The sequence below is a fragment of the Peromyscus maniculatus genome, chromosome 16 (assembly GCF_049852395.1).
Source record: "Peromyscus maniculatus bairdii isolate BWxNUB_F1_BW_parent chromosome 16, HU_Pman_BW_mat_3.1, whole genome shotgun sequence".
NCBI lineage: Eukaryota > Metazoa > Chordata > Mammalia > Rodentia > Cricetidae > Peromyscus > Peromyscus maniculatus.
This window is the reverse complement of record NC_134867.1, coordinates 64303510-64329222: the sequence shown is the minus strand read 5'-3', so window position 1 is coordinate 64329222 and position 25713 is coordinate 64303510. Positions and strand designations below refer to the sequence as shown.

The 25713-nt window shown below is 47.9% G+C and overlaps 1 protein-coding gene across 1 annotated transcript in view; it reads right to left on the bottom strand.

Moving 5' to 3' along the window:
• The window catches only part of Rps6ka2 (ribosomal protein S6 kinase A2), a 295100-nt gene extending 280148 nt beyond the window's left edge, over positions 1–14952 (bottom strand). Inside the window, exons 1-2 of the mRNA XM_015994842.3 lie at positions 14701–14952; positions 10997–11056 (exon numbers count right to left, since the gene is read on the bottom strand). Of these exons, the coding sequence (XP_015850328.1) occupies positions 10997–11056; positions 14701–14763 (123 nt within the window). The 5' untranslated portion in view covers positions 14764–14952. The remainder of the gene's footprint in view (positions 1–10996; positions 11057–14700) is intronic.
• Positions 14953–25713: the final 10761 nt, after the last annotated feature.

Here is a 25713-nt window from a genome sequence, read left to right as displayed (position 1 = left end):
AATGGCTGTTACCTTTTCCTAAATACAGAGTCCATAGCTGCAACAGGGATGTCTCCCTGACCTTATCAGAGTGGCTGTCTTTAATTTCTACAACCTCTAAGTAAGGTCCTTCTCCCCCTAACCCAAAAGATTCTGGTTTTGTATCATATGAGAGAACATTTGGGAGCCAGATGGAAGGAAGTTCATGCCTCTCTTCCATAGAGGGGCACTCTTTCAGGCCCTGCCTTTCTCCTGTTCCCTTGTCCACACAGTCAAGGGCAGTGGAGAAGAGCTACAGACAAGCTCTGGAGACCAATGGGGACTCCCTGTATTAGGAACTCTGGGCCTCAAAGCTGGTACAGAGCCCATACTCAGCTGTGGTCTTTTATATTCTCCATGATGGTGCTATGTCTGCCACTATCCTGGCCATAGCTGAAGTTACCATGCCATGTGATTCTCACACTAGACAGCATCCTTCAGGATTTTAACAGGTTCAAGAAACACCACCCCGTTTTAGATCACCTGGTTCTTTCTTGTTGTTAGCCATGCTCACTTAGAGCTTTCTACACCCTACACTAAATCAGAACACCATTTTCCCTATGAAGTGAAAATAAAGTTCCCAAAGACTAATAAACAGAGGTTTTCCTAACTCATAATTCTGAGTTAGTTTTTCACCCTTCACCAATCTCCTTTGCAAATTCACATCCCTCCATGGCAACGCCTGAGTCACAGCTCAGAACCTCAGTCTCTAGAGGTCTTTATGAGGAAGTCAGCAGCTGACGCTATTTGCTAAAATTACCCATAGGAGATCAATGCCCGTCCAACAGGGTTAAAACGTATGTGTGATTGACTTTCTTAAGGAAGCATGGTGGCACACTGAGAAGGACAAATGGATTCTGACTTCTACAGTGACGTGCTTTTGACCTTCCTAACACAGACACAAGGCCCTCAGCTCAGATTTCCAGCACCCATGTAAGCAGCTGAATGCAGTGGTGTGTGCCTATAACGCCAGTGTGGAGAAGGTGGGGACAGGAAGCTCCCCAGAGTTTGCTGGCCAACCAGTCTAGCTGAATCAATGAGCTCTAGGTGCAGTGAGCGGCACTGTCTGAAGAAAATAATGTCAAGGGTAACAAAAGAAGTCCATCTCTGGCCTCTACACACACGTGCACACAAATGAAATAAAGTACTAATGCATATCACATTAGTATAAAACATGGCACCACAATGCTGCCCATTTGGGAAAGGAGACACTTCCTCCTCGGTTCTGAAAGTGTGCCCCCACTGCCCCTCTGCTTCCAGAACAGACTCCTCTAATGGCCCCGTGGCTGTGTTCTCAACTTTCCTAATGCTGTGACCTTTTAATATAGTTCCTCATGTTGTGGTGACTCCCCAACCATAAAATTGGTTTTGTTACTACTTCATAACTGCAATTTTGCTATTGTTATGAACCATAATGTAAATATCTGGTAGCAGGATATCTGATATGGGACCCCATGAAAGGATCCTTTGACCCCCAAAGGGGTCGCCACCCACAGGTTGAGAACCGCTCATCTAAACAGAAAGAGGGAGGGCTGCTGCTCCAGTAATCACTCTGTAAAGTACCCAGTGATGGGTACTTCATTGCTGAGGGAAAGGTGGCCCAGGCTCTGAGAGCACCATGGTATGCACACATGTTTAACTCTTTCAGTTGACCTGGGACCCTCTGACAGCAGGGACAGGAACTTTCCGCGTTGAAGGCTGGTGTCCTGCCAGGTCTACAGACCGGTTCCTCCTCAGTATTTAAGTCTGGGACAGTATAGCGCACAGGAAGGACCTTTACATCCACTCTGTGGCCTCACCTTGTCTTGCCTTTCTACAGAACTCTGTCACCTAAGGTGATCTTGTTTAGGGGGTATTCATTTGGGAGAACACTGAAGGACAAACCTGCTGGGAGAATTTTTGTGTAGTGCTTACTAGGAAATCATGGGTGTTGAGTACATGCCAGGTACACCATAGCTTGGTAGACAGCTGCTGAAAGAATAAAGGGGGGACTTAGAAGATAGGTTGGTCAATATTACAACGTGTGTGTGTGTGTGTGTGTGTGTGTGTGTGTGTGTGTATACATCTGTGTGTGTGTGTGTGTGCACATCTGTGTATGTGTGTGCAAGTACATGTGCAAGTATGCACAAGTGAGTAAAACAGGAAGGCAAGAACTGAAGGAGAAAAGGAACAGACTTGTGGCTTGGGAGGTGGGAGATCCCATGGCATCCAGCGTTGTGCCTGTGGATACAGGAGACTTTTCACTGTTCCAAGATGGTTAGAAAACACTTTCTTGTTGTATTTGCCTGTTAGTTTGAACTATACACTTAAGTGTCTGAGTTCTCAAACAGATTGTGACCCTAAAGAACTAGAGGGTGTTTCTCTCTCGTGTGCTAATACAGACTCTGTTTCACATAAATGCTCAGGAAATATTGTAGAGTTGTTTGTCGAGTGGCCTGGATCTCATCTGTCATGCTATGATGGACCAACCATCTATAAAAAGCAGAAGGTAACCAAGGGAACTGAGGCTCACCCATGGCTCACTCTGAGAGAACACTGGGCCACAAAACCATTTGGCAATGGTTGGCCTTTCTGTGTGTGCTTGGCACTTGGGTGTTTTGAACTCATTCTGGGAAAATATGCTTTGCTGATTTCTTGGAGATTGTTATAATTCACACCATTGCAGAGACTTCATTTCCACACCCAGCTGCAGGTGTGTGCAAGTGCTGAGCACGAGTCAAGGGAAAGACTGCATTTCCTAATGGCTTCTTCGCATCTTAGCAAAGCTCAGCATTATCAACAGAAGGAAGTCTACTTGATTGAAAATACACCACATGTATACACACACACACACACACACACACACACACACACACACACACACACACAAACATATGGCCACATGGCTTCCCTGGCCATAATTTTTCAAATTATCCATTTGGGATGAATAATCTTGTAATTCAGTATGTGAAAGTATCTCCCAGCTAAGGCTCCTCTGGAGTGTTAAGTATATATTGAAAAAGGAACTTAGGTCGATTGATTATTATTATTATTATTATTATCATTATCATTATTATCACTTGAAGAGAGGAGGTAAAAAGTGAGAGAACCCTGTGTGAGGACTCAGAGCCTGAGTTGTACAAATCCTCAGCTGTGAGGTGGGACCTCTCCAGGACCAGCTCTGTGACAGGCATGGCTCACAGGGCACTGAGCTCATGTAGGGCCTCAAAGGAACATGACCCCTCCTGGGAGCCAGCTCTCCTGTGTGTGATGTAAGATATGACAGACTGGGGCACAGGCCACTGGTGCATCACAAGATCTCTGTGTCACCAGCAGCACAGTGCTAAGGCTTGAACAGAAGGAGGGTCTGACCCACTGTTACCTGTGTCCTCAGTCCATTCACCAATAATCTATTCTCCATATCAGGTGCAAGCGAACCAGAGACAGCCGGCACCATCTAGGTAGAAGGAGCAATGTAGACATGCCCTCACTGGCTGGGTTGCTACTGTAAGGTCTCCCCCATTTTCAAGGGCCCAAGAAGAGGCCAGGCGATGTCACTCAGGAGCACATTGGAAGACCTCTCATTCCACTGCTCACACCCCTCAGTCAGGATGTCACTATGATGTTCATCAGGGGCTTCAGTGACCTGGACTGTTGTCAAGCTAGTCTAGATACTAAGCCTAGGGACAGTAAAGATCTCACAACTCCTCTTCATGCTGAAAGAGTGATTTTCACATGTGCTTTGACAGGGCCATCCCCATGTTCCCTGGAGAATGCATTTTCATGCAGTTTCTCCCAGGGTCATTCTGTGACACACTGCCACTGGGGTTGCAGTGAAGCATGCTGGAGCTTGTGTTGATGAGTTTGTCCAGCTCTCTGTGGATGCCACAGCCTCCATCTGGATCTCCCCTGTCACAGAACCCTCCATCTGGATCTCCTCTGTCACAGAATCCTCCATCTGGATCTCCCCTGTCACAGAACCCTCCATCTGGATCTCCCCTGTCACAGAACCCTCCATCTGGATCTCCTCTGTTACAGAACCCTCCATCTGGATCTCCCCGTCACAGAACCCTCCATCTGGATCTCCCCTGTCACAGAACCCTCCATCTGGATCTCCCCTGTCACAGAACCCTCCATCTGGATCTCCTGTCACAGAACCCTCCATCTGGTTCTCTCCTGACACAGAACCCTCCATCTGGATCTCCCCTGACACAGAATCCTCCATCTGGATCTCCCCTGACAGAGAACCCTCCATCTGGATCTCCCCTGTCACAGAATCCTCCATCTGGATCTCCCTGTCACAGAACCCTCCATCTGGATCTCCCCTGTCACAGAACCCTCCATCTGGATCTCCCCATCACAGAACCCTCCATCTGGATCTCCCCTGTCACAGAATCCTCCATCTGGATCTCCCTGTCACAGAACCTTCCATCTGGATCTCCCCTGACACAGAACCCTCCATCTGGATCTCCCCTGACGCAGAACCCTCCATCTGGATCTCCCCTGTCACAGAATCCTCCATCTGGATCTCCCTGTCACAGAACCCTCCATCTGGATCTCCCCATCACAGAATCCTCCATCTGGATCTCCCCTGACACAGAACCCTCCATCTGGATCTCCCCTGACACAGAACCCTCCATCTGGATCTCCCCTGACACAGAACCCTCCATCTGGATCTCCCCTGTCACAGAATCCTCCATCTGGATCTCCCCATCACAGAACCCTCCATCTGGATCTCCCCTGTTACAGAATCCTCCATCTGGATCTCCCCAGACACAGAACCCTCCATCTGGATCTCCCCTGTCACAGAACCCTCCATCTGGATCTCCCCTGTCACAGAACCCTCCATCTGGATCTCCCCTGTCACAGAACCCTCCATCTGGATCTCCCCGGTCACAGAATCCTCCATCTGGATCTCTCCTGACACAGAACCCTCCATCTGGATCTCCTCTGTTACAGAATCCTCCATCTGGATCTCCCCATCACAGAACCCTCCATCTGGATCTCCTCTGTCACAGAATCCTCCATCTGGATCTCCCCTGTCACAGAACCCTCCATCTGGATCTCCCCTGTCACAGAACCCTCCATCTGGATCTCCTCTGTTACAGAATCCTCCATCTGGATCTCCCCATCACAGAACCCTCCATCTGGATCTCCCCTGTCACAGAACCTTCCATCTGGATCTCCCCTGACACAGAACCCTCCATCTGGATCTCCCCTGACGCAGAACCCTCCATCTGGATCTCCCCTGTCACAGAATCCTCCATCTGGATCTCCCCATCACAGAACCCTCCATCTGGATCTCCCCTGTCACAGAATCCTCCATCTGGATCTCCCTGTCACAGAATCCTCCATCTGGATCTCCCTGTCACAGAATCCTCCATCTGGATCTCCCCTGTCACAGAACCCTCCATCTGGATCTCCCCTGACACAGAACCCTACATCTGGATCTCCCCTGACACAGAACCCTACATCTGGATCTCCCCTGTCACAGAACCCTCCACCTGGATCTCCCCTGTCACAGAACCCTCCAGCTGGTGTCCCCATTGGAGAGCCTTTGCTAACTGGCTGAGTGATCCCTCTGGGTCCACTCTGGAGACCATGCAATGTTTAACTTTCTGTTATAAAAGCAGAAGGATGAGGGTGTCAGGCTGAACCACCTCCATTTGCCCATTCTAGATGAGCAACAACATTCAAGTAAGAAAGGACAGCCCAGGGGACAGATGTCCTGGATGTCAAGAGCTAGATGCTGTGTCGACTGTGTATTATTGTAAATAACTGTCACGTGCACTGTCATTTTAGGCTACAAATTCATATACAACCCCTCATTTTTGCCTCAATAAGTGTTCATGCTCCAAGAAGCCATTGCCACTTATGCATGTCCACAGTGAGCTTGAATGGAGGGAACTCTGTAGCTTGGCCAAATTTATCTTTTCCCAAGAAGCACTGTGTGTGCTACCCTTTTCTAGGATCCATGTAAGTATCAACGCAACTCTGTTGAACAAAGAGCTGAGACTTGCAAGCCCAGAGAGACTGGAGCAGTCTCTGGAACATGTGTATTGCCCCCTGGAGAGCCCACGGATGTCTACACAGATTATGTAACATAACAAGCAGGACTTGGGAGAGTGTCTTATTAATCTTCCAAAGCTATTAACTATCTCTTTAAACTGTAATTGCATCGCTCTTAATTGCTTTATTAGTTCCCCAGCTTCATTATTCATCTTGTCTCATTTCTATTCAAAGCAATGCAGTTGCTCTTCTTTTCTCCTCTTTTCTTCAAAGTGAGAGGAATCTCTCTGTCTCTACACCCCAGAGAAAGGAAAGGTGATGACATGCTGGCTCCACACAGACTTGCACAGGCCTTATGATGACAGCTCTCTCCCTCTGGCACCCTGGTGTCCACTGACCTGTCTCCTTCCCATCACCTCCTCGCTGAGCTAGTCACGGCTTGGTCAGAGGGAGATGTGCCCGGCAGCTCATCAATGATTTGCCCACAAACCTTGTTGACACCTAGAGAGGGGCCCATGTGTGCAGCTCCAGAATCTTCCCTGGCCTCTGAACTGGTGCTGCCTGCCTCAACTTCCTGGATGGCACTGGACATCTGTGAGAGCCCCGCCCCAGCAGTCTCCCTGTGGCTGTCTCCTGCAGACTGAGGCTGGCAGGCTCAGCACCCACTCACTTCACAGACATTTCCTGTACTGCCATCAAAGCTGGGGGGGGGGAGGAGGGGGCGGGGGGGAGGGGAAGCACATTTTATTTTTTCTATGAAATAAAAGCTTATCTAAACATCTGGCGATTCTTGGTGACTCAAAAGCTGACAAGATGGCACAGGAGCCTGGTGTGGTGCCTGGCAGACGTGTGAGGCAGCTATAGTGAAGTGTCCCACCCCAGTGCCAACAACACTGGCTCCTCCCACTCCACCGCTCCACCTGGCCCTCCTCCCTGTCTGCGGCCCAGGAGGCACCAATGGTAAAGGAGTACAGCCGTCCAGAGCCCTGGTGCCTCGTCTCCCGCATGGATGAATAAGGGCACAGTCTCTGAATGCGGGTCATGTGGTGGGTGAAGTGCACAGTGAGGACTCTCAAGCCATGTCCGGACCTGTTTCCCAGACAAGGAGGTGACAGTTGCCTCTTGACCACTGATAAATGTGCTCAATGAACCCTGAAAGGCAAAGCACGTGGGTGGGAGCCCACAGACGTTTCCTAGTGAGATCTGAGCTTGCTTTACCCAGCAGGGCTGCATAAGGGATGGACTGACCACATGCATAGTTACCAGGTGTTTGGAAGGGTCTGCACTTGACTGTGCTAGGGGAGGTCTTTTGCTTCACCCCTTCACATTCCTTTAAAAAGCCCTTTAGAAGAGACAGAAGGGGCCGGTGGATTCGGATCCAGGCCCTCCCGAGGCTATCCTGTGCTTCTGTCTGTCTCTCTCCCCCCTATATTTCTATCTAAATCTCTTATCCCTCAGACCTCACGAGTACCCTGGGGGGAAGGTGGGGGCGGGACACACACACACACACACACACACACACACACACACACACGCAGTCAATGGGGACCTGCTTAAGCTGTCTGCATTAATGCTCTTGCACACCATGACTTCCAGCTTGCTCACTACAAACAACCTTCCAAAGGAAACAGGAGAGTCTCAAAGTTACACTTCAGGCACTTCTGCTTCCTCCTGAGCCTCCATTCTGCCCTATGCTGGGCCCCTCAAATCCACCCTCAGGGAGATGATTCACAGAGAACCTGCTGGTCCACTGCTACTGCTTAGAATATAATAGACGCCTGCTTTGTATGTACCAAATGGAACCAGAGTCCGGCTTCCCTCCTAGGAATTTAGAACATACTCCCTACACGGAGCCCAATTTACCTAGAAAGGAAGCCTTGCCCTCAACAACAGTGAAGGGAAAATAAGTTGTGTTAACTCTCAAATTCAGAAGCAGACTTCTTGACCTATTTTCACTCTTTAGGTTGGAACTTCTCTGGGGTTCTTTTTTCCAGAAATTGGGCAGAGCCTTGGCACCTGACACACCTAGAGAAAGATTACACAGGGAGATGTTTAGACATGAAACATCCAACATGCTCTATATTTTGAAAGGAAAGAAAAATTCTCTGTTTTAAAAAGGCACCCAGGGTTGGAGAGTTGGTCTGGCAGGTAAGAGTGCATCCCTTAGAGAGAACCAGAGTTGGGTTCCCAGAACTCTGGCTGGCTGGCTGGCTCCCAACCACCTGTAACTCCTGCTCCAAAGGATCTGATGCCCTCTTCTGGCATCTGTGGAAACTGCACCCACATGAACAACCCCACACAGACACACAAGCATGCATATTATTAAAAATAAAACTCAGGTCAAGTGTGGCAGTGAATGTCTTTCATCCCAGTGCTTGGGAGACAGAAGCAGGCAGGTCTCTGTAAATCTGAGTCCCACCTGGACTACACAGTGAGATCCAAGTCAGCCAAGGCTACATAGTGAGACCCTGTCTCAAAAAAAATTTAAAGCAGCCACCTTGATTAAGGTCATTCCAAGATGGAGCAGTTCCAATGTCCCTTCAACACTCTCTAGGGCGAGCATGGCGCTTCAACTGCAGTTATGGTTTTTGATGATTTTTTCCACAAACAGGTATGGTTTTTTATTATCACATGTTCACTAGCAAAGGTGAAACTTTTGGTCCTTAGTTTGTAGCCATCAAATTTCCCTACATTACCTGAACCATAATTCCTTCACTTTAGAAGACCTTGCAGATTGTTCTCTCAAGGCCAAGGAGGATGGGAAAGAATTGCATGATTCTAATAAACAGCCAACCATACAGAATATCAAAACGGCATCAATCTGCAGGGGCAGTGGAAAACTACATGATGCTTTTCAATATCACCTATCAGAAACATTAAGCAAACAAGTGATTTCTCCAGTAATTCTCAGCCCACAAACAATGTGGATGCACCTAAGTGTCAGCGTTACAGTCCTACAAATGCCCCTGAGTTGTGTTTGGAGCTCTCCTTTATTTATTACAGATTTTTAAAGTCTGACTTCCTATCATCCAGTCAAGTTAACCATCAGGAAATAGTTTCTACTGCCTCATATTCCATTATCAAAAACAACTTGCACAAAAGCTGGATGTTTCAATTGCAGTGTGTCTAGATCCACATCTAGACCCCACAAGAAGCACAAAGCATCAGTATGTGGTGGCACGTGGCTCTATAATCCCCGCACTGAAGAAGCTGGGGTGGGCAGATCACGGGCCTCCAGAACTGCGGGACAGGATCCGCCGTTCAGGAGCCACCGAGCCGCTGTTCTTTGGTTGTAACAGCTCAAATGAACGAACACATCATGAGGCCCAATCTTGTTGCTACAAAAAAACGAGCAGTCTGCCACACCCACACCAGCAGTGCCACAGAGTGTCTCCAGAAGCCAACTCCGTTCCTTTCGCTAATGCATTGTGGCATCCCAGAGAGACAGCTCACGCTTACGCTGCACAGAGCAGGCTAACTGGGTCATCTAAACCACGCTGGCTGTCTCTCTCCTTACCTTCTGTGCTACAGGGAAGGTTCCCAGGAGGCAGAGCTTTCACCAGAAAACACTGCAAGGCAGTGTTAAAGTGGTAGCCGGGGTCTGATGGGTCCTGGGCCCTGTTCTTTTGGTGACGGGTATACCTTCCTTCTTTGCTCCACAACTTGGCAAGGATCCCATCAAATATACATCTTTTCAGGAAAACCCCTAGTTCATGTTTCTTTAACCTCTGATTCTGTGGCCCTGTCCAGAGCTATGCCTGCTGCCCAGGGAAAGCTAAGGTCCACAGCCAAGCTGAAATTCTGTCCAGACTCAGTCATATCCCTTCAAAGCTCTGGAGAGAGCTGAGCTCCAGAATTCTGAGACAGAAGGGCAGGTAGCCAGCCAAAGGTGAGGCAGATTAATGACATTTTCCTAACTGACCAATCGGCTGCTTCACGCGATCCTGGGACCCGGAGGCACCGGGTAGACATTTGCATTGGCACACATAGGTTAGGATGCATCAAAGGCAATTCTCAGTCTGTGAGCTGGCCGGCCATGCCCACCAATCCAGTTCTCCCACACTATGATAAAGTCGACAGAATTGTGGACATGACAACGTCCGTGGTTCCCAGTGGCCCCTGGCGGAGGACGCTGACAGTGCTCGCTCAGTCCCGCTGGTTTTGTCAGGCTTCCACAGCCCGAGACACCTTCGACAGAACTTCCTTCTAGGTGTAGGATGTAAAGTCGCTGATCTAGAATCCTTTGGCCTCAGCGTTAACTCAGCTTTGGAATGTAACCCCTACTGTCTAACATCTTCCTGGCCTCTGTCACCACCAGTACAGCTGGGACACGGTCACTGTGCTGAAGTCTAAGCCAGGTCCCAGCTAGCTGGTTGGATAACAGGCTCCTCTGAAGCACAGAAACTGGAAGACACCTAGCTGGTAGCAGCCTGTGATTTTCCTGATTCCGGTGTTTCCTTTCCACCTCCGGGCACCAGCCTCCAGAGATGCCCTGCTCCTCTCCTCTGCTTCCAGCCCCATCTTCCTGTCCTGCTCCTCACTGGCCTCGTGGCATTGCCCTCTTAAGTCCCCTCGTTTGGGCCTCCCTTCTTCCATGCCTCCCCACAGACGAACCCACCTGCCAGGAACCTGTGGCTTGCTTGCACACACACAAAGCCTTTCGAGAGCTGTGTTACATAATTCCCAGCAGGCAGAGTCATTTCCTATATTCCTGTGCCTCTGCCAGTATTTTTCACACCCGCCTTAACTGTCAACAGCCAGCCAGTGCTCTCCTAAGACCAAGACTCCTCCTGACTTGTGTTTGTCCTCATTGTGTTAGACTGTTTCTTTTGAGGGACATACTAACATAATACACAATGCATACGTGTACATATGTAGGTTTGCAGGGAGATACATATCTCACAAAAATGATTTCCAGATCTCTCTCTAGACTATTTCCCAGATTCAATCTCTCCCCAAACAAACAAACAAAAACAAAAGATATAGTTACTTCTTCTGTGGAATCTTCTGGGGTGGGCTCTGTGTCCAGGCTGAGTTCCTCCTCTGTGGTCTGACAACAGAGACACAGGTTAATATGGTTAGTATCTCAAAATTTGCATCAGTAGCTTCTTATGTGTAATCAGCACAGCTGTAACTAGCTTGGTAGGTGGTGGGGTCTGTATCATGGCTCCCCTCACACCTAAACAGTCCCCTAACTGTGGAGACAGGTGTTTTACATCCAGGCAGTGAGCATTCATGTCTAAAGTCACAGACTGCTGAATCAATGAAGTGTATAACTTCCAGCACAATCCAAAAGAGGAGGCCTTTACATAGTCTTCAACCAGCCAGAGGCAGGAGACAAGCTCACACGGAGCTCCAACATCGGCATGGTGAGGGCGGACACAGCCAGGCAGCAGACGAGACTGTCATCATTCCTGTTTGAATGGAACAAATCAGGCTCGTGTCACCTCTGGAAGAAGAACTGGGCTTTGTGGTTTTGTTTTTTAGAGAGTGTCTTGTGGAAACGCTAGCAGCCTAAATTTTGCTATATGAACACATCCAGTCTCACAGCAGTCTTCCCACCTCTGCCTCCTGGGTTTGGGGATTACAGGTGTGTGCCACCAAGCCCAGCTTGGAAGGATTAATTAAATCATAGACAGTAGAACATTCTGGGCTCACAAAGGCCGGAACAACATCTGTGTAGCTCAGGGTTTAAACAGGAGGGCAGGGGCCGCATCTTTGCTCACCATGCAGTGGCACAGACAACTGCTCAGATGACCTGGTTCCTCACCACAAAGGTGACAGCCCCTAACGCCCTGAGATGCAGAGAGGACTCAATGAAACATTCCCACCCATCTCTAGCTCTCATGGGCTCTGATGCTCTGGGTTAGCTGCTGACATCACTAGGATTGCTAAGCCAGCAGCCAGGCTGGGTTAGAAATCACACTAACTTGACTCTGAGTTGCCAGGCGGATGTGCAGTGTTTGAAAACCAAGATTTTGCTTTCTCTAATGCACTGTGACATCCCAGAAAGCTCACACTTGCTCCTGCAAAAATAAGCTTAAAATGAGTCAGCTAAACCTCACAGATGGCTTCACACACTGGCTCTCTTGGTGCTGCTCACCGTCTCTCCAGAGCATGGCTGTGGCCACTGAAACCCTGCTGAGAACAGGCACCCTGGAGTCCTGCTTCTGATATATGCCTTTAGCCAGTGAGTACAACTCACAGAACACCACTGCCCCCCACTTCATACTAGTGTTCAGGGGTTCTCTAGAACCTCCAGTTTTTAATTACCCTGTTTTCTTACTCCATTCATGGGTAAAATATCATCTAAAATATCCAAAACCAATTCATAGTACCACAGTTAGTCTCCTTAGATGGGCAATGTGTTTCCTCTAGTCTGTGTGCTGGAACATTGCTGGTTCTATAAAGACTATACCACATTCTACTTGAGGGGCCTCAGAGTCCTAGATTTCTTAGGCCTGTGGACATGAGAACAACTGGGGAGAGGAAAACAAGTGTAGCCATGTTAGGCTAGAAGAAGAATCCAGGAGCACTGGTCTTCAGCCAGTGATGTCAACATGTTCCACAGACAAGCCTATCCATGCGAGGTCAGACTCCAGGTGTGTCCCTCCCAGCTCTGCCCACCATCTTGATCTGTGAGTTATTTCCATAGCATAGGACATAAAACACGGGCAAAACAAGACAATGAAGTCAGCTTAGGTATACTGTGACCCAGGGAAGTCACACTCGAGGGCATGGAATGTCCCTCGAGAGCTGGAAACTTCATGCTTTCAGTATTTCAGCTTTGATCCTTCTGTGGAAACAACTCTCGGTTCCCTTAGTTCCAGATTACTAGCAATTGAATGCCCCATCCTGACTCTGCATACTCCACAAGTTTCCTGTTCTGAAAAACTCACCAGAAAGCCTGAGGAAACGTCTTCTTTCAAGGCTATTTAGCCCATCTGAATCTCCTCATAGTATCAGACAGACTGACCACAGAAACTCACAATCCTCTCCTCTGCTGGACAGCAGAGCAGTGCAGGTGCGATCAACTCTGCTTCAAGGTTTTAGATTTGCAGGTTTTCTTGGGTGATGACATATTTTCATAATACTATGAGTCTGCCTGTGGCTACTTCAGAAATATTGTCAACACAAGCTGCTCTTAGAAGCCTCTGTCCTGGTGGTAGTGCCAGACTCAGAATTCTAGCCGTGCTCAACATTTCCTCCATTCCCGCCTCTCCCCATCAGTCTGGCTCTCCCCAAAAAGAGCTCTACGTTCAAGAAGCCAGGCAGATGGACATCAGACCACAAACGCCGGAGTCAGCTACAGGAAATAAGAGAATGTCTGCTCTCATCTTTTGTTCATTCATTAGTTGAATTTTTAGAAGAATCAAATATCTTTTTAAAAATATAGACTAGAGTCGTCATCTAGGGAATGAGTGGCTTTGTCTTCAGCTGCAAGGCAGCATCAAGTACCAGCAGAGTAATCAGCAGCAGCGGCAGAGCTGAGTGTCATCCTCGCTCACCAAGGCAACTCGCACCAATCCTCAGACTCTGGCTGCATCCACACAGCATCTGTGAAAGGCTCTACACTCTGTTAATACCAACACCTATTCCAAGCACTTAAAATATCTACACTCATTTATTTATTTGGTCTCTGCCTCTCTCTGTCTGCCTCTCTCCCTAGCCGTGTGTGTGTGTGTGTGTGTGTGTGTGTGTGTGTGTGTAGAAGTCAGAGGGCAACTTTCAGCGATCAGTTCTTCACTATTATCACATGAGTTTAGGAATTCAGGTCATCAAGCCTGACAGCAAACACCTTCACCCCACTGAGCAACCTCGAAAGCCCTATTCCAAGTATTTTTATGGGAGTCTAGCTGCTTAGGAAGTCTTCAAAGTAAAATACCAAATAAGCTGTCTTCTAAAACAAAATCATTCAGTTTAAAGATTCATTTATGTGACAGTCTCCATGTCACTCTGATGTGAAAGCAGTCAGCATGGAATTTATAACCATAAGGTTAGATGAGGCACAAATTAAGCCTGAGCTTATAAAACAATTATAAAAATTGGCCATTTCGGTTGCTCTTGGCACAGTACGTGTCCATCTAAAGATGCAGTCAGTCTTAACAACTTAGGAAAACTTTCAGGAAAATCTCTGATGGTCATGGGGAACCCAAATGGAGCAAATGAAATCCCTGGCAACGGAGGCTTCCACATGCCGAGGAGAACGCGTCACCCGCATCTTCCCCAGGCAGCCCCAGCACATCGGCGCCTTTCCCAGGCTCTCATTGCTCCCCGAGTCCATGACTGTCGGGACAGCACTGCCTCTGCGCTCTGGTCCTCCTAGTAGAGCTGCTTGGCCTCTGCAGCAGATGGAGATCTAGACCATGATCTAGACCACTTGTTGAAGGCAGAGCCAACGGGTGCCGACTAGTTGACAAAAGGAGTACTTCAGAGCACACCACCACGCTGCAAGAAGCGGCCAAAGGGCGTCTGTCAGCAGCAGGGCGCGCTAACACCACACTCACTGCCACGGGCACACAAAGGTGCAGGTCTGTGTGGCCACACAAGTGAAACATGGACCTAGAACGTCCATCTCTGCCGTGCTAACAGTCACTTGACAGTTGTGCATTTTTCTATTGAGTCAAAGTCCATTTGCTACATACAGTCCAGCGGGCACTGTGGGAAAGTGCATGCTTCCCTCTCCCTACTCACCTCGATCTCCATGGGTTCCACCTCGATCTTCTTCCATAGTTCCAGCAACTGTGCAATCGGCATTTTTTTTTTAAACTTTCCTTTTCTTCCAATCAAGTGTGGGTAGTAAGAAAGAAAATAAACACAGGCACCAAACGGCCGGCCACCCCGGAGGATCGGCTGACAGGATGTCAGAGGCGGGGGCCGCAGGCCAGGCTGGAGTGGAGAGTGGGAAAGAGCGCACCGGATGAGCCTCTGGGCCGCGGAGGGTCCTGAGGTCTGTAGTGTGGCGGCGGCGGCTCAGCCTAGTCAGCAGGCTGCAGCACAGCCAGGCAGGGAGACTGACTGCAGCGGCGGCGGCTGGGTGACTGTGCCTGTGCGTCTGACAGAGTAAAGCTTTGCTTGCAGCCTCCAAGTGCTTCCCTGCCTCCCAGCTACGTTGCCACTCTGCACCCTCCCCTCACTATTTTACCTTAATTGGCTCTAAATGAGGGTGAAAGTTGAGTCTGAGGATGCTGCTGCCATAGAAACTGCTTAGCAACGGAGGACCAGTGAGGGAGAAGGAGGGACGGAAGCTCAGGCTCTGCCCTTCCCCTCCTCTGCGACACTGCCTGGGACCCACACCACCACCCGTCAGGAGTTCTGCTGAGGCTGGCGGCCAGACGCAGCCCTCCACATCAGGGTTTCAGAAAGCCGCATTGGGGACTGTGCTGATGCCTGCAGCCGCGTGGTGCAGCGATTCCCCGCTGTCCCCAATGAACAGATCTGTTCAGGCATCGGGCAGGCGACATCCAGAAGGAAGGAGTACCCCCAGGCTGAAGGGGCTGGGCAGGTTGTGTACCTGAGAAGCCAGTCTTTGACCACACTTCTGCCCTAAGCAGGAGGACAGGACTGGCTGTAGGAACCTTACATGAGGCATCCCCGACCTCTCTGCAGGAGAGGGCAGAGACTGACAGTTTGAACTAAGGCAGGACCTGCGGAAAGCAGGAAAAGGATGTTTGGGGGTGAGGACAGCTGTGACTCCAAACATTGTGCATCGGGCACATATCTCATTTATTTTTTCCACCCAGCATGGGTATTTCAGTCCCATTTTACAGATGAGGAAATCCCATGGCTCAAAGAGAAGTAAAGTACCCACAGACACAAGGGTGAGATCAAAGTCAAGAAGCCCTGGCTTGTCTGCCTGAGGCTCAGAAACTCAGCTTCTCCGAGGAGGGAGTGTGTTCTAGGGTTCCTTGAGGGTGGGCCTTTGGTCTGTTCCATTTCTACCTTGGAATAAGAAACACATGCGGGAGATGATGTGTTCATTTCTCCACGCTGAGCCTGGATTGATTGGGTTCCTCTCTTGGGAAATAGTGTCCAAGACGAACAAAGTTTAGCCTTGCTCTGAGAGCAAGCATCTCCATTTCTGTGTGCCCTTCTCTTTGAGAACAGCTAAGGCAATGGCTCCCTGGTACAGAACGTTATCATGTCCTTTTCATCTTTATAAAATCACCAAGAAATGCAACTTCTTAAAGGATGGAAAGGGGCCCAAATCTGGCACACTTCGCATTTTGCAGCAGAATACTTCATCTGACATTAACAGGGGGGGCTGGGTGGCATTGACAATAGGCACTTCATACTCATCTTTTTACAAAATGAGGCCAGTGGGACCTTGAAAGTTAATTCCACTCAAGATAAGAATAAGAGCAACGTTGTTCATTTTACATTGGACACCCACTAACTGGCTGACAGAGCAGAGTGAGGGCATCCTGAAAGCTGACTGCAATAATAAAGTCATTTAAGGCACAATGTAAAAGGTCACAAGCTAACAACAGACAAAATGATGTGGTTTTTCTCTGTAATAAAGCCAGGAAAACCACTCACAAAAGACTTCTGAAAAGATGTGAAAAGCATTTCATCTGACCACTTAAGACCTGAAACTCCCACAGGCAATGGAAGGAGACACAATAGTTTTCTTGCTGTGTTTTTACAAAACCTCCCATTTCTAGAACATTCTACAGACACGCCAATACGGAAAGATGGAAAGGAAATATTGGTCCTTCCCTTTGAGGGAGGAACAAAGATGAAAGAAGTTTAGATCGGCCTTGGGGTGAGCCGTGCTTCCTTAGAGACTGGAGTGAACCCGAGTTTCCAGGAGGCCCTGAGTTAAAACTCTTGCCAGAACTTGCTGTCATCAAATGCAAAAGAATGAGTACTTAAGGGTGTGTTGGGTGTTGCCACAAATATGGCTCATAATTCAGCATCCCATCTCTTCTCAGTCCCTGCTCCATGAGCTGAACCCCATCCCGCCATCTTCTAGGTGAGGCAGAGAAGGCTGAAGAAACAGTGTGGGAGAGAGGGTGGGATCTGAGTGAGGCATGGGAGCCGGGCTCAGTTCACTGTCCACGGCTGCCTTTGGAACTTACAGCAGGTTACTCGAAGCAAACAATTCGGGCACCCAGGAGTACAGCAGAGAGAGGCTGCTGTACAGGAGCAGGAGAGGACTGGGAAACTGATCACTGAGGACCTAAGAATGAAAAAGTGGAAAGGGAAAGTTACAAGAGAAAATTAAGGACCCAAGAAGATGTTAGCCCCATTTATAAAGCTTTCACTACCCAGAATAGACAAATAAAAGAAGGAGCGGGACTTTTCTGGGAGAAATAATTACACCTCAACACCAAAGAGGGTCAAGATTGCAATAAAGAACCAAATTATTTTGGATGAGTGTTCAACTAAATCCCAAGAAAGCTCAAATGACTTGTTCAACAGAGTGACACTTTAAAAATTCAGTTTCCAAGAAACTTGCTTATAGACATCAGTTTGCAAGGAGAGATCGTAACTAGAGTGCCCTTGCTGAAAACGGTCTTCAGTGGATCCAGCTCTTCAGAGTAAAGGTGATGGGAAGCGCTGCTGGAGCCCCCAGCCACCGGATCACGGGGACCATGAGAATGATAAACAGGCATCGAATGCAGAGAACTCCAGCCCCACAAACCCTCAGCACAAAGGGAATAAAAGCACCAGTGCGCTCGTACCCCTTAAGTCTGAGAACATGTTTATTTGCTCACAGAAAGGAAGGGAATGAAGGGGCGCCTGCCCACCCCCTTGACTTCCAATAACTAAGGAAGTAGGCTCTTCCCTAGTGTGGAGAGGTCTCGGAGCCCGTGGTTGGTCCACCGCTGGCACTTAGAGCTGTCCTGCGTAGTTCAGCTTTCATCATGAAGCCACAGCATGCTGCATGAGCCGAGGAAAAAAGCCTCCACTGAATCTAAGCCACCTGGTGTTTGAAATAATGAGACACTCTTGGCCTCCATTTTGTCCTTGATAGTCATGAGTCAGATGACTCATGTTCTATCCCGTCATATTCCACCTTGTGGTTGACGATAACAAAGGACTTGGTAAAAATAAGACAAATTGCTCATTTCTAGTGGTGTGGTCTCTTTTGCTAGTTCCATATTCTAGTGTTTCACAGAATTCTAAAAAAAAAAAAAAAAACCCACAACAATAACAAAACACCTTAGAACCAAATTGATTGTAACAAAAAAGCAAGCTACTTCCTTGTATTAGCCGATTTCTGTGCCCTCAAGTACATCATTAAAGTCTTGAAGTCCTGCCTCCATCCGTTCATAACATAGAGTTAAAGGGCCATGCAGAAGCCACGGTGGAATGGGGTCACTGATCCTAATAACTGGAACCCTTCAAGGAGAATCTTTAAGTAGATGCAAACAGCATATGGAGAACACCGCACAGAGCTGAAGTCTTCCCACCAAAGGTCAAGGAACTACACATTCTCCAAGAAGCTAATGGAGACCTGGGGACCTCCAAGGAATACCACCATACTGCCACACTTGAATCTTGGACTTCTGACCTCCACACTGTGAGAGAATACACTCCTAAGCTGGTGCCTTGGTGTTGTGTCACAGGAGCATAGTGATGCCTCCACTGGGGGACTAGAGAGAACAGAACAATAAAGCAGATACTGCAATACCACCATCCCACAGAATTCCATAGAAAGAAACATGAAGATCTTGCACTGCCCTCCCTTGCACAGGAGACATCCTGTCGGCTGGCAGCAGTGAGACCTCAGAGCAGCCTCCAGAGGCTTCGAGACCCACTTCACGTACTGGCGCTCTCCGGTGGCTCCAGGAAGGTGCAGAGGCACTGAACCCAGGCAGCCCTTACAGGATGCTGTCGGAGCCTCATTCCCAGCACAGTGGCATCATGACATACTTTACAGAACAGCCACGTTTGTTTCTAAGAAAATTATAAGGAAAAAAATTTTAAAGGCTGAGCAGAGAGTAAACAGCTTCTCTTTATTGTGCAAAGCAAATTATAAGCTCAGGGGGATTTTTAAAGAAGGAACTTGCCAGCTTCCCAGCTGATCCTTCCATCTCATCGGTGAGAAGAACCATGGTAACCCAGTTGCCCAAATAGGACCCCTTGGTCTTTCCACCGGCTGCAAAGGCTGTCTTCCTCCAAGCAGCAGCACAGCTCTGGGCCAGCACTTCCAGTGATACCAACGTGCACACATGGGCGCACAGAAGGACGTGGGAATGATGCCGTGCTACCAAGACACCCATCTTTCTGCCTACACATATTTTCCAGGAATTAGTGCAGGTTCATGACATACACACCACACCACTGACCAGCCTTCTGTCGGAGTCCAACCTCACCGGTTCTGGAGAGATCAGTATCAAAGCTATACACTTCCCTGAAGCATTGCCATTGGCAATGAATGCCCATTAAGCAACTCCTAGGGCTTACTCAATTATCCTCCAGCGAATCATTTATTTCAGCCTTCGGGATTCTGATCATCCAGCAATGCAGCTAGGACATGTGAACAAGCCATCATCAGGAAGACTGGATTTCTGCAGTTCCCTGAGGCGGCGCTGAGAGATGCTACCCCATTCAGACACACCCGGCTGTCGAGTTGCAGGAAAGCATGCATGACTTCCGCAAGAGTTTCAACTCAAAATGAATAGAGTTGTAGAATTTTAAAATGTGTTCTCTACTGGACCAATTCAAGTTTTCTTTAAAATAAAAATATTTATGCATATATCTATGACCAAATGAGGAAATGCAAAAAAAATAATTAAAAAATATCAGTATGGTGCTGATAGAAGCTGTAGAGATAAAGTAGCTGAGAAGTGAAGTGTCATGAGCCAGGTTTGACCAACAGCACCATGTTTTATTAATCCTTGCTGCATCTTCATAATGGCTGAGTGTCTTTATTACAGAAGAAGTTCTCAGCAGTCATTAGTGCAGAACTGAACCTGGGGATGCAATTCAGCCGTAGGGCACTTAGCTAAAACTCGCAGCCCCCCACAAAAACTGACTGAAGAGGGCAAGAAACAAACACATGGAGTTGACTAAAGAGCGTACGGAGTGAATCGGAGACTGCTCTGTACTCACAAGGCTCGGAGTGAATTGGAACAAACCTTCACTGTAGTTGGTATTTACAATAGAAAATTAGACACGAGCACAAATGAGCCTTGGTAAATTCTCCAAAGCACAGCAGTTACGCTCTCAGAACATGAGTAATCGCTGAAAGCGTGGTATTTATAGTAATCTTCCAAATAATCTGCGGAATAAGTTATCTGCTCGTGGCAACAGCATCCGAGGACCCTACCAGGTTCACGGACTACAGAGTAACACCGTCAGTGGTACAGAATCCTCCCTGTGGAGGGAAACGTCTCGAGGGGGGCCTGCTACTTGACTCTACAAGTGAGTAGGCTTGAGAGAAGTCAAGGACAGGAGAGCTTCCAGAAGGAAATGTAAGCTGTGCCTCTGAGCCACACCCAAACACAGGTGCCAGAAGTCCAACCCTGGCCCTTCTCTTAGCCATGCATGCTTGTTTCTTTTTGATTTTTGACTGGTACATAAAACCATGGAATTTGTACACATTAACGAGTGCCATATTATGGCCTTATACAGGTTTGCCTTCGGTAAATTACTTAAACCCATTTAAACATATTTATTCTGAAATATTTACCATTTTTATGGCTAAAACCCGAAGCCCTTTCCTCTGGCTTTTGTAGTCCTATCGTGCACTATTGTTCGGACTAGGTTTCTCACGCTCTTGACTTTCACGTCTGCTGGTTTTAAAAAACAAAAAGCATCAACCCATCACGGTGGTGCTCTAATCCCAGAACTCAGGAGGCAAAGGCAGAAGGACCGGAAATTTTAGGTCATCTTTGACCACACAGCAAGTTCAAGGACAGACTAGAATGCATGAGACCAGGCTTCAAAAAAGAGAAGAGAAAGAAGAAAAAAAGATCGGTGCCTGCTTGTCTTGTCGGCAGACTAGGAACAGGGGCAACCTTGACGCAAGGCCTTGCAGGAAAACAGGTTTCTGTGCTTGCTCTTTCTCCATGAAGTGTTCTGTGTGGGAAATGCTTAGCACGGAGAGGTGACAGAAGCGCTGTGCATCGGTGAAGAGAGATCACAGAGAGGCGACCACAGAACAATAAATTAGCAAAACCAGAAAACGGCAGCCAGGCAGCGAATGTGCTGTTGCCGGCAGGACCACTAAGCAGGAATTGTAGTCTTTTTACAGAAGAAGCGGGCCAGGATACATGGGGTAGATGTTAATCCCTGAAGCAGTGTCCAGGCAGTGGAGGGAACCACAGAAGGCCCTCCAGACTAGAATGGCAAGATCCTCACCAGAGTGTGTGGGAGGAACCGTCTGCCCAGCGTTCACACTGGTCGTGAGCCAGACAACTAGCGTGTAACTTCATTTCACCTCTGTGAACTGTTTACTTTACTGACACAAGTGTCGATAAAGCACTAGAGGACAAGCCGTTCAGTGCTCACTAGAGCACCCAGTGCAGGGCTGAACTCAGTAAGTACTTAAGAATCAGTGGGGAGGAGGGGTGCTTGCTCACGTGCGGTGTGGGCATGCACACACCAAGGCATGCTGGCGGAAGTCAGACAGCCTGCGGGGGTCAGCCCTCGTCTGTCCCCCTTGTTTGGGATGGGGTTTGCCATCAGCACTAAAGCCAGGCTGGCCCGGGGGCGCCTAGCGGCTCTCCCGTGGGCTCCTAGCGGCTCTCCCGGCTCTGCCTCCCCTTTTGCTGTAGCAGTGCGCTAAGACTGCAGACTCTTACATCACTGCATCTGGGTTCTGTGTGGATCCTGGTCACCTGAAATCGAGCTGTTAAACTTAGCCGTCCAACACTTGTACCCACAGAACCGTCTCTCCAGGCCCATGAGAGATTTCATATGCGTCTCTGTGTTTGCACACATGTGTGAGGGCATTTCCTTAAAGACAATAAAGGTTACAAGAATTTTCCCGAGTAGAGCTCAGTGGGAGAGAGCACCTACCTAGCATGTAAGCGGCCCGAGGCTTCATCCCGAGCACGACAAAGACTACAGTAGTCCACAGTTCTCTACCCACTTTGGATGATCAATGTCCACACAAAAAAGTAGGTGCTCGAGCTGTGCCTGCCACCCAGTGCTGGCTGGGGCAGCTCTGAGTGTTCCTGATGTCTCGCCAGGGTCAAGCAGACACCGGGTTCAGTCTTTGGACACATCTGCTAAACAAGGGGAGGTTTGAAAAGGGGGTGCTGGAGAGAAGGCATAGGGACGATGGTTAGGGCCTGGCAGAGATTCTCCCAGTGTGAATTCATCAATTTCAGGGACGATGGTTAGGGCCTGGCAGAGACTCTCCCAGTGTGAATTCATCAATTTTTTATTTTCTCTAAGTGTCATAGGGGGAAAAAGTAGTTTATAAAAAAAAATGCTGAGGGATTAATATTGAGCATAGTATTGAGAATACTGGAAACGGAATTATTGTAGCAGATTCTTTAATTCCCTGTAATATGACTACATTGTTACTTCAGAATAGTTTGATGTAACTTGGAATTTTTAGGATCATTTAAAGACTGAAATTAGATTTCTTTAAGGAAAAAAAAACTTTTCCCTTCTTTCAGAGAGTTAAAGGTTACACTGAGGAAATCTTGGGGAAAAATACTTTTGGTTCCTCCCTAAGGCCCCAAAGGACCCTTCTATACAGCCCAGTGGGAGGCCTGTGGCCACACCCCCGATAGAGCAGATGGTGGCTCCGAGAGTGTCTGAGAAGGCAGCTGTGGCGCACGCCTTCAATCCCAACACTCGGAGGGCAGAGCCAGGAGGGTCTCTGTGAGGTCAAGGCCAGCCTGGGCTACAGAGTGAGTTCCAGGACAGGCACCAAAACTACACAGAGAAACCCTGTCTCAAAAAGAAGAAGAAGGAGGAGGAGGAGGAGGAGAAGAAGAAGGAGGAGAAGATGAAGACGACAGTTGTGGGATCCTGTAAGGAAGAGTCAACGTTGAGGCTGTTCTACATCAGACATTCACATTTTCTGTCGCCTCTTGTGCCAGGTTCCTCTGCCCTGGAGCAGGAGACAGGGTCTGAGAACAACCTGTGTGGCCCCACTGCTCTACATCACACAGGCAGGACACCGTCTAGGGCTGCTCAGGAGTCTGGGACAAGATGGACCCCTGTCCTCCTCTCAATTAATGTGATTTAAAAGAAAATGAATGGAGGAGGAGGAGAGTGGAGAAGGGGAGAAGATGAGAGATGGATGGGGGAGAAGGAGTACAGTGAGGGGAGGGCAGGAGAAGAGGAAGAAGCTGGACCGGATGTGGTGTATCCACCTGTGACCCCAGAACTTGGGAAGTAGGCAGAGGGAGCATGAGTTCAAGGTCAACCTCAACCACACAGAAAGTTGGAGGACTCCCTAGGCAACATGGAGACCCTGGAAAGATGAGTGACAGGAGGTATAATGATGGCTTTTAGCGCCCAACGTGTTGGCAAGAGTTTCCACCTAAAACCTGAGTAAAAAGTTTCTAAAACGGAACTAAAAACAGTTCCTGGTTGTCTCCTTCAAGTTAGGAGCAGCCTGCGTGTTTGAGCTACTATGACGGGTTCCTGGCGTGTGCTCTACCTGCAGTATGTCGGGAATGAGGCATCTGCAAGTGGCACATTAAGCTGCGTGGTGGATTTAGCCTTTGCTGGTACAAAACAAAAAAAAAAAAAGAGGTTTCTGGGCTACACGCTGCTTTGATAGAAACATAGACCCACTATTTCTGAGAGTTGATGGCTCCCAGAACTGGTGGAAAATGTACCACTGCCATGTTGGGAAGCTGAAGTGGGCAGAACCAGCAGCCACAGCTCTGTTTCAGTCTTAAAATGCTGCAGTTTAAAGCAGTAGGTTCAAAGTAATATAAAAAATAAGCCACGTCAGCAATTAACCATGCAGCTCACACACGTTTGAGCCGGTATGATAATGAGTATTCAGAGATGGGTAATTCCTGGGGGGCACTCACCAACCTAAGACAGAGCACCTGTGTGGCCTGAGCAGGTGTCTCCATGACGGGTAAGGTGACCTGCTGACGTCCCACGCAACCCAACTCAGAAGCTCATTTTTTAATAAAAGGGGAACCTGCAGGGCCCTGGCTACCATTTTGGGTAACTGCTGCCTTGCTTGCGGACCTTGACCTTGATATCCTCCCAATGCTAATTCCCTACCAGGTTCCACCCTCCTGAATTCTTAAGGGAAGTTCCTTGTCTGTGTATCCTGAATAATGGGCCTTAACAGCTTAGATGCAAGATTGTAAAACATCAGTAGCGAACTTCTGCCCTCCGGGGTCCTCCCATTGTGCTGTAAGCCTGTAATTAAGACCTCCTACCCCCTTTAAGAAATGACATTCGACATTTAAAATTATATATATATATATATATATATATATATATATATATATATATATATATATGAATGAATACTGCAAATGTATTCTATGAATACCACAAATGTGGTTAATATCATGAGTGTAATTTAATAAATAAATAAAAATAAGCCACGTAAAGATGGCTACCACACAGAGAATATGGATTATGTTCTCTTTGATATTCATAACTGAAGAAAAACATTTGATTGCAAAAGCTGTTGAGTTATGCCAAAATGTATATTTTAAAGGTACCTTGACTTCAAAATTTGGATGTAAGGATATGTTGCTTTGGAAAAGAAGCTCTGCTTTTGTTTCCACAGAAAGCCAGAGGCTATGGATTTGTTCCAGATTAAGACACATCAGGTTTGACCAGTCAAGACCCCCTGAAAGGTCTCTGATGACACCAAGGCCCAGATGATCCAATATCCAAAACCAAAGGCAACTGGCTCAGACGATACACCCTCACGAACTACTCCATAATCCTAAAATTTTCTTTGTGTCCCCATAAGATACAGCACCCCCCTCCAGCAGGAAGCAGTAAGAGAAGCTACGCCCAAATTCCCAAATATACCAAGCTGGCTTTGGAGATGTGTAAAAGTTAAAACCTTCCTTTAAAAAAAAAAAAGAAAGAAAGAAAGAAAAGAAAAGGGGAAGTGCTGTGGGATGGTCTGTATGTCAAATCTGTTGCTCTGATTGGTCAATAAATAAAACACTGATTGGCCAGTAGCCAGGCAGGAAGTATAGGCGGGACTAACAGTGAGGAGAATTGAGAAAACAGGAAGGCGGAGGGAGACACTACCAGCTGCTGCCATGACAAGCAGCATGTGAAGATGCTGGTAAGCCACGTGGCAAGGTATAGATTTATAGAAATGGATTAATTTAAGATGTAAAAACAGCAAGAAGTCTGCCACAGCCATACAGTTTGTAAGCAATAAAATTCTCTGTGTTTACTTGGTTGGGTCTGAGCGGCTGTGGGACTGGTGGGTGACAGATTTGTCCTGACTGTGGGCAAAGCAGGAAAACTCTAGCTACAGGCTTTTGTCACAGTGATAAAACAGTGACCAGAAGTGACTTATGAAGGAAAAAATTTATAATCCCAAAGGAGGAATCCATTATGGTGGAAGCATGGAAGAAGGTGTAAGAAGCTGAGAGACCACATCTTCAACAACAAACGTGAAGTAGAAGCTCAAACTATAGCAGGGTGAGGCTGTACACTCTCAAGGCCAGCCCTGTGATGCACTCCCTCCAGCAAGGCTCGCCCACCTAAAGCTCCCAAACAGTGCCATCAACTAGAGACCAAGCATTCAAGCACATGAACCTAAGGAGTGGGGCATTTCTCATTCAA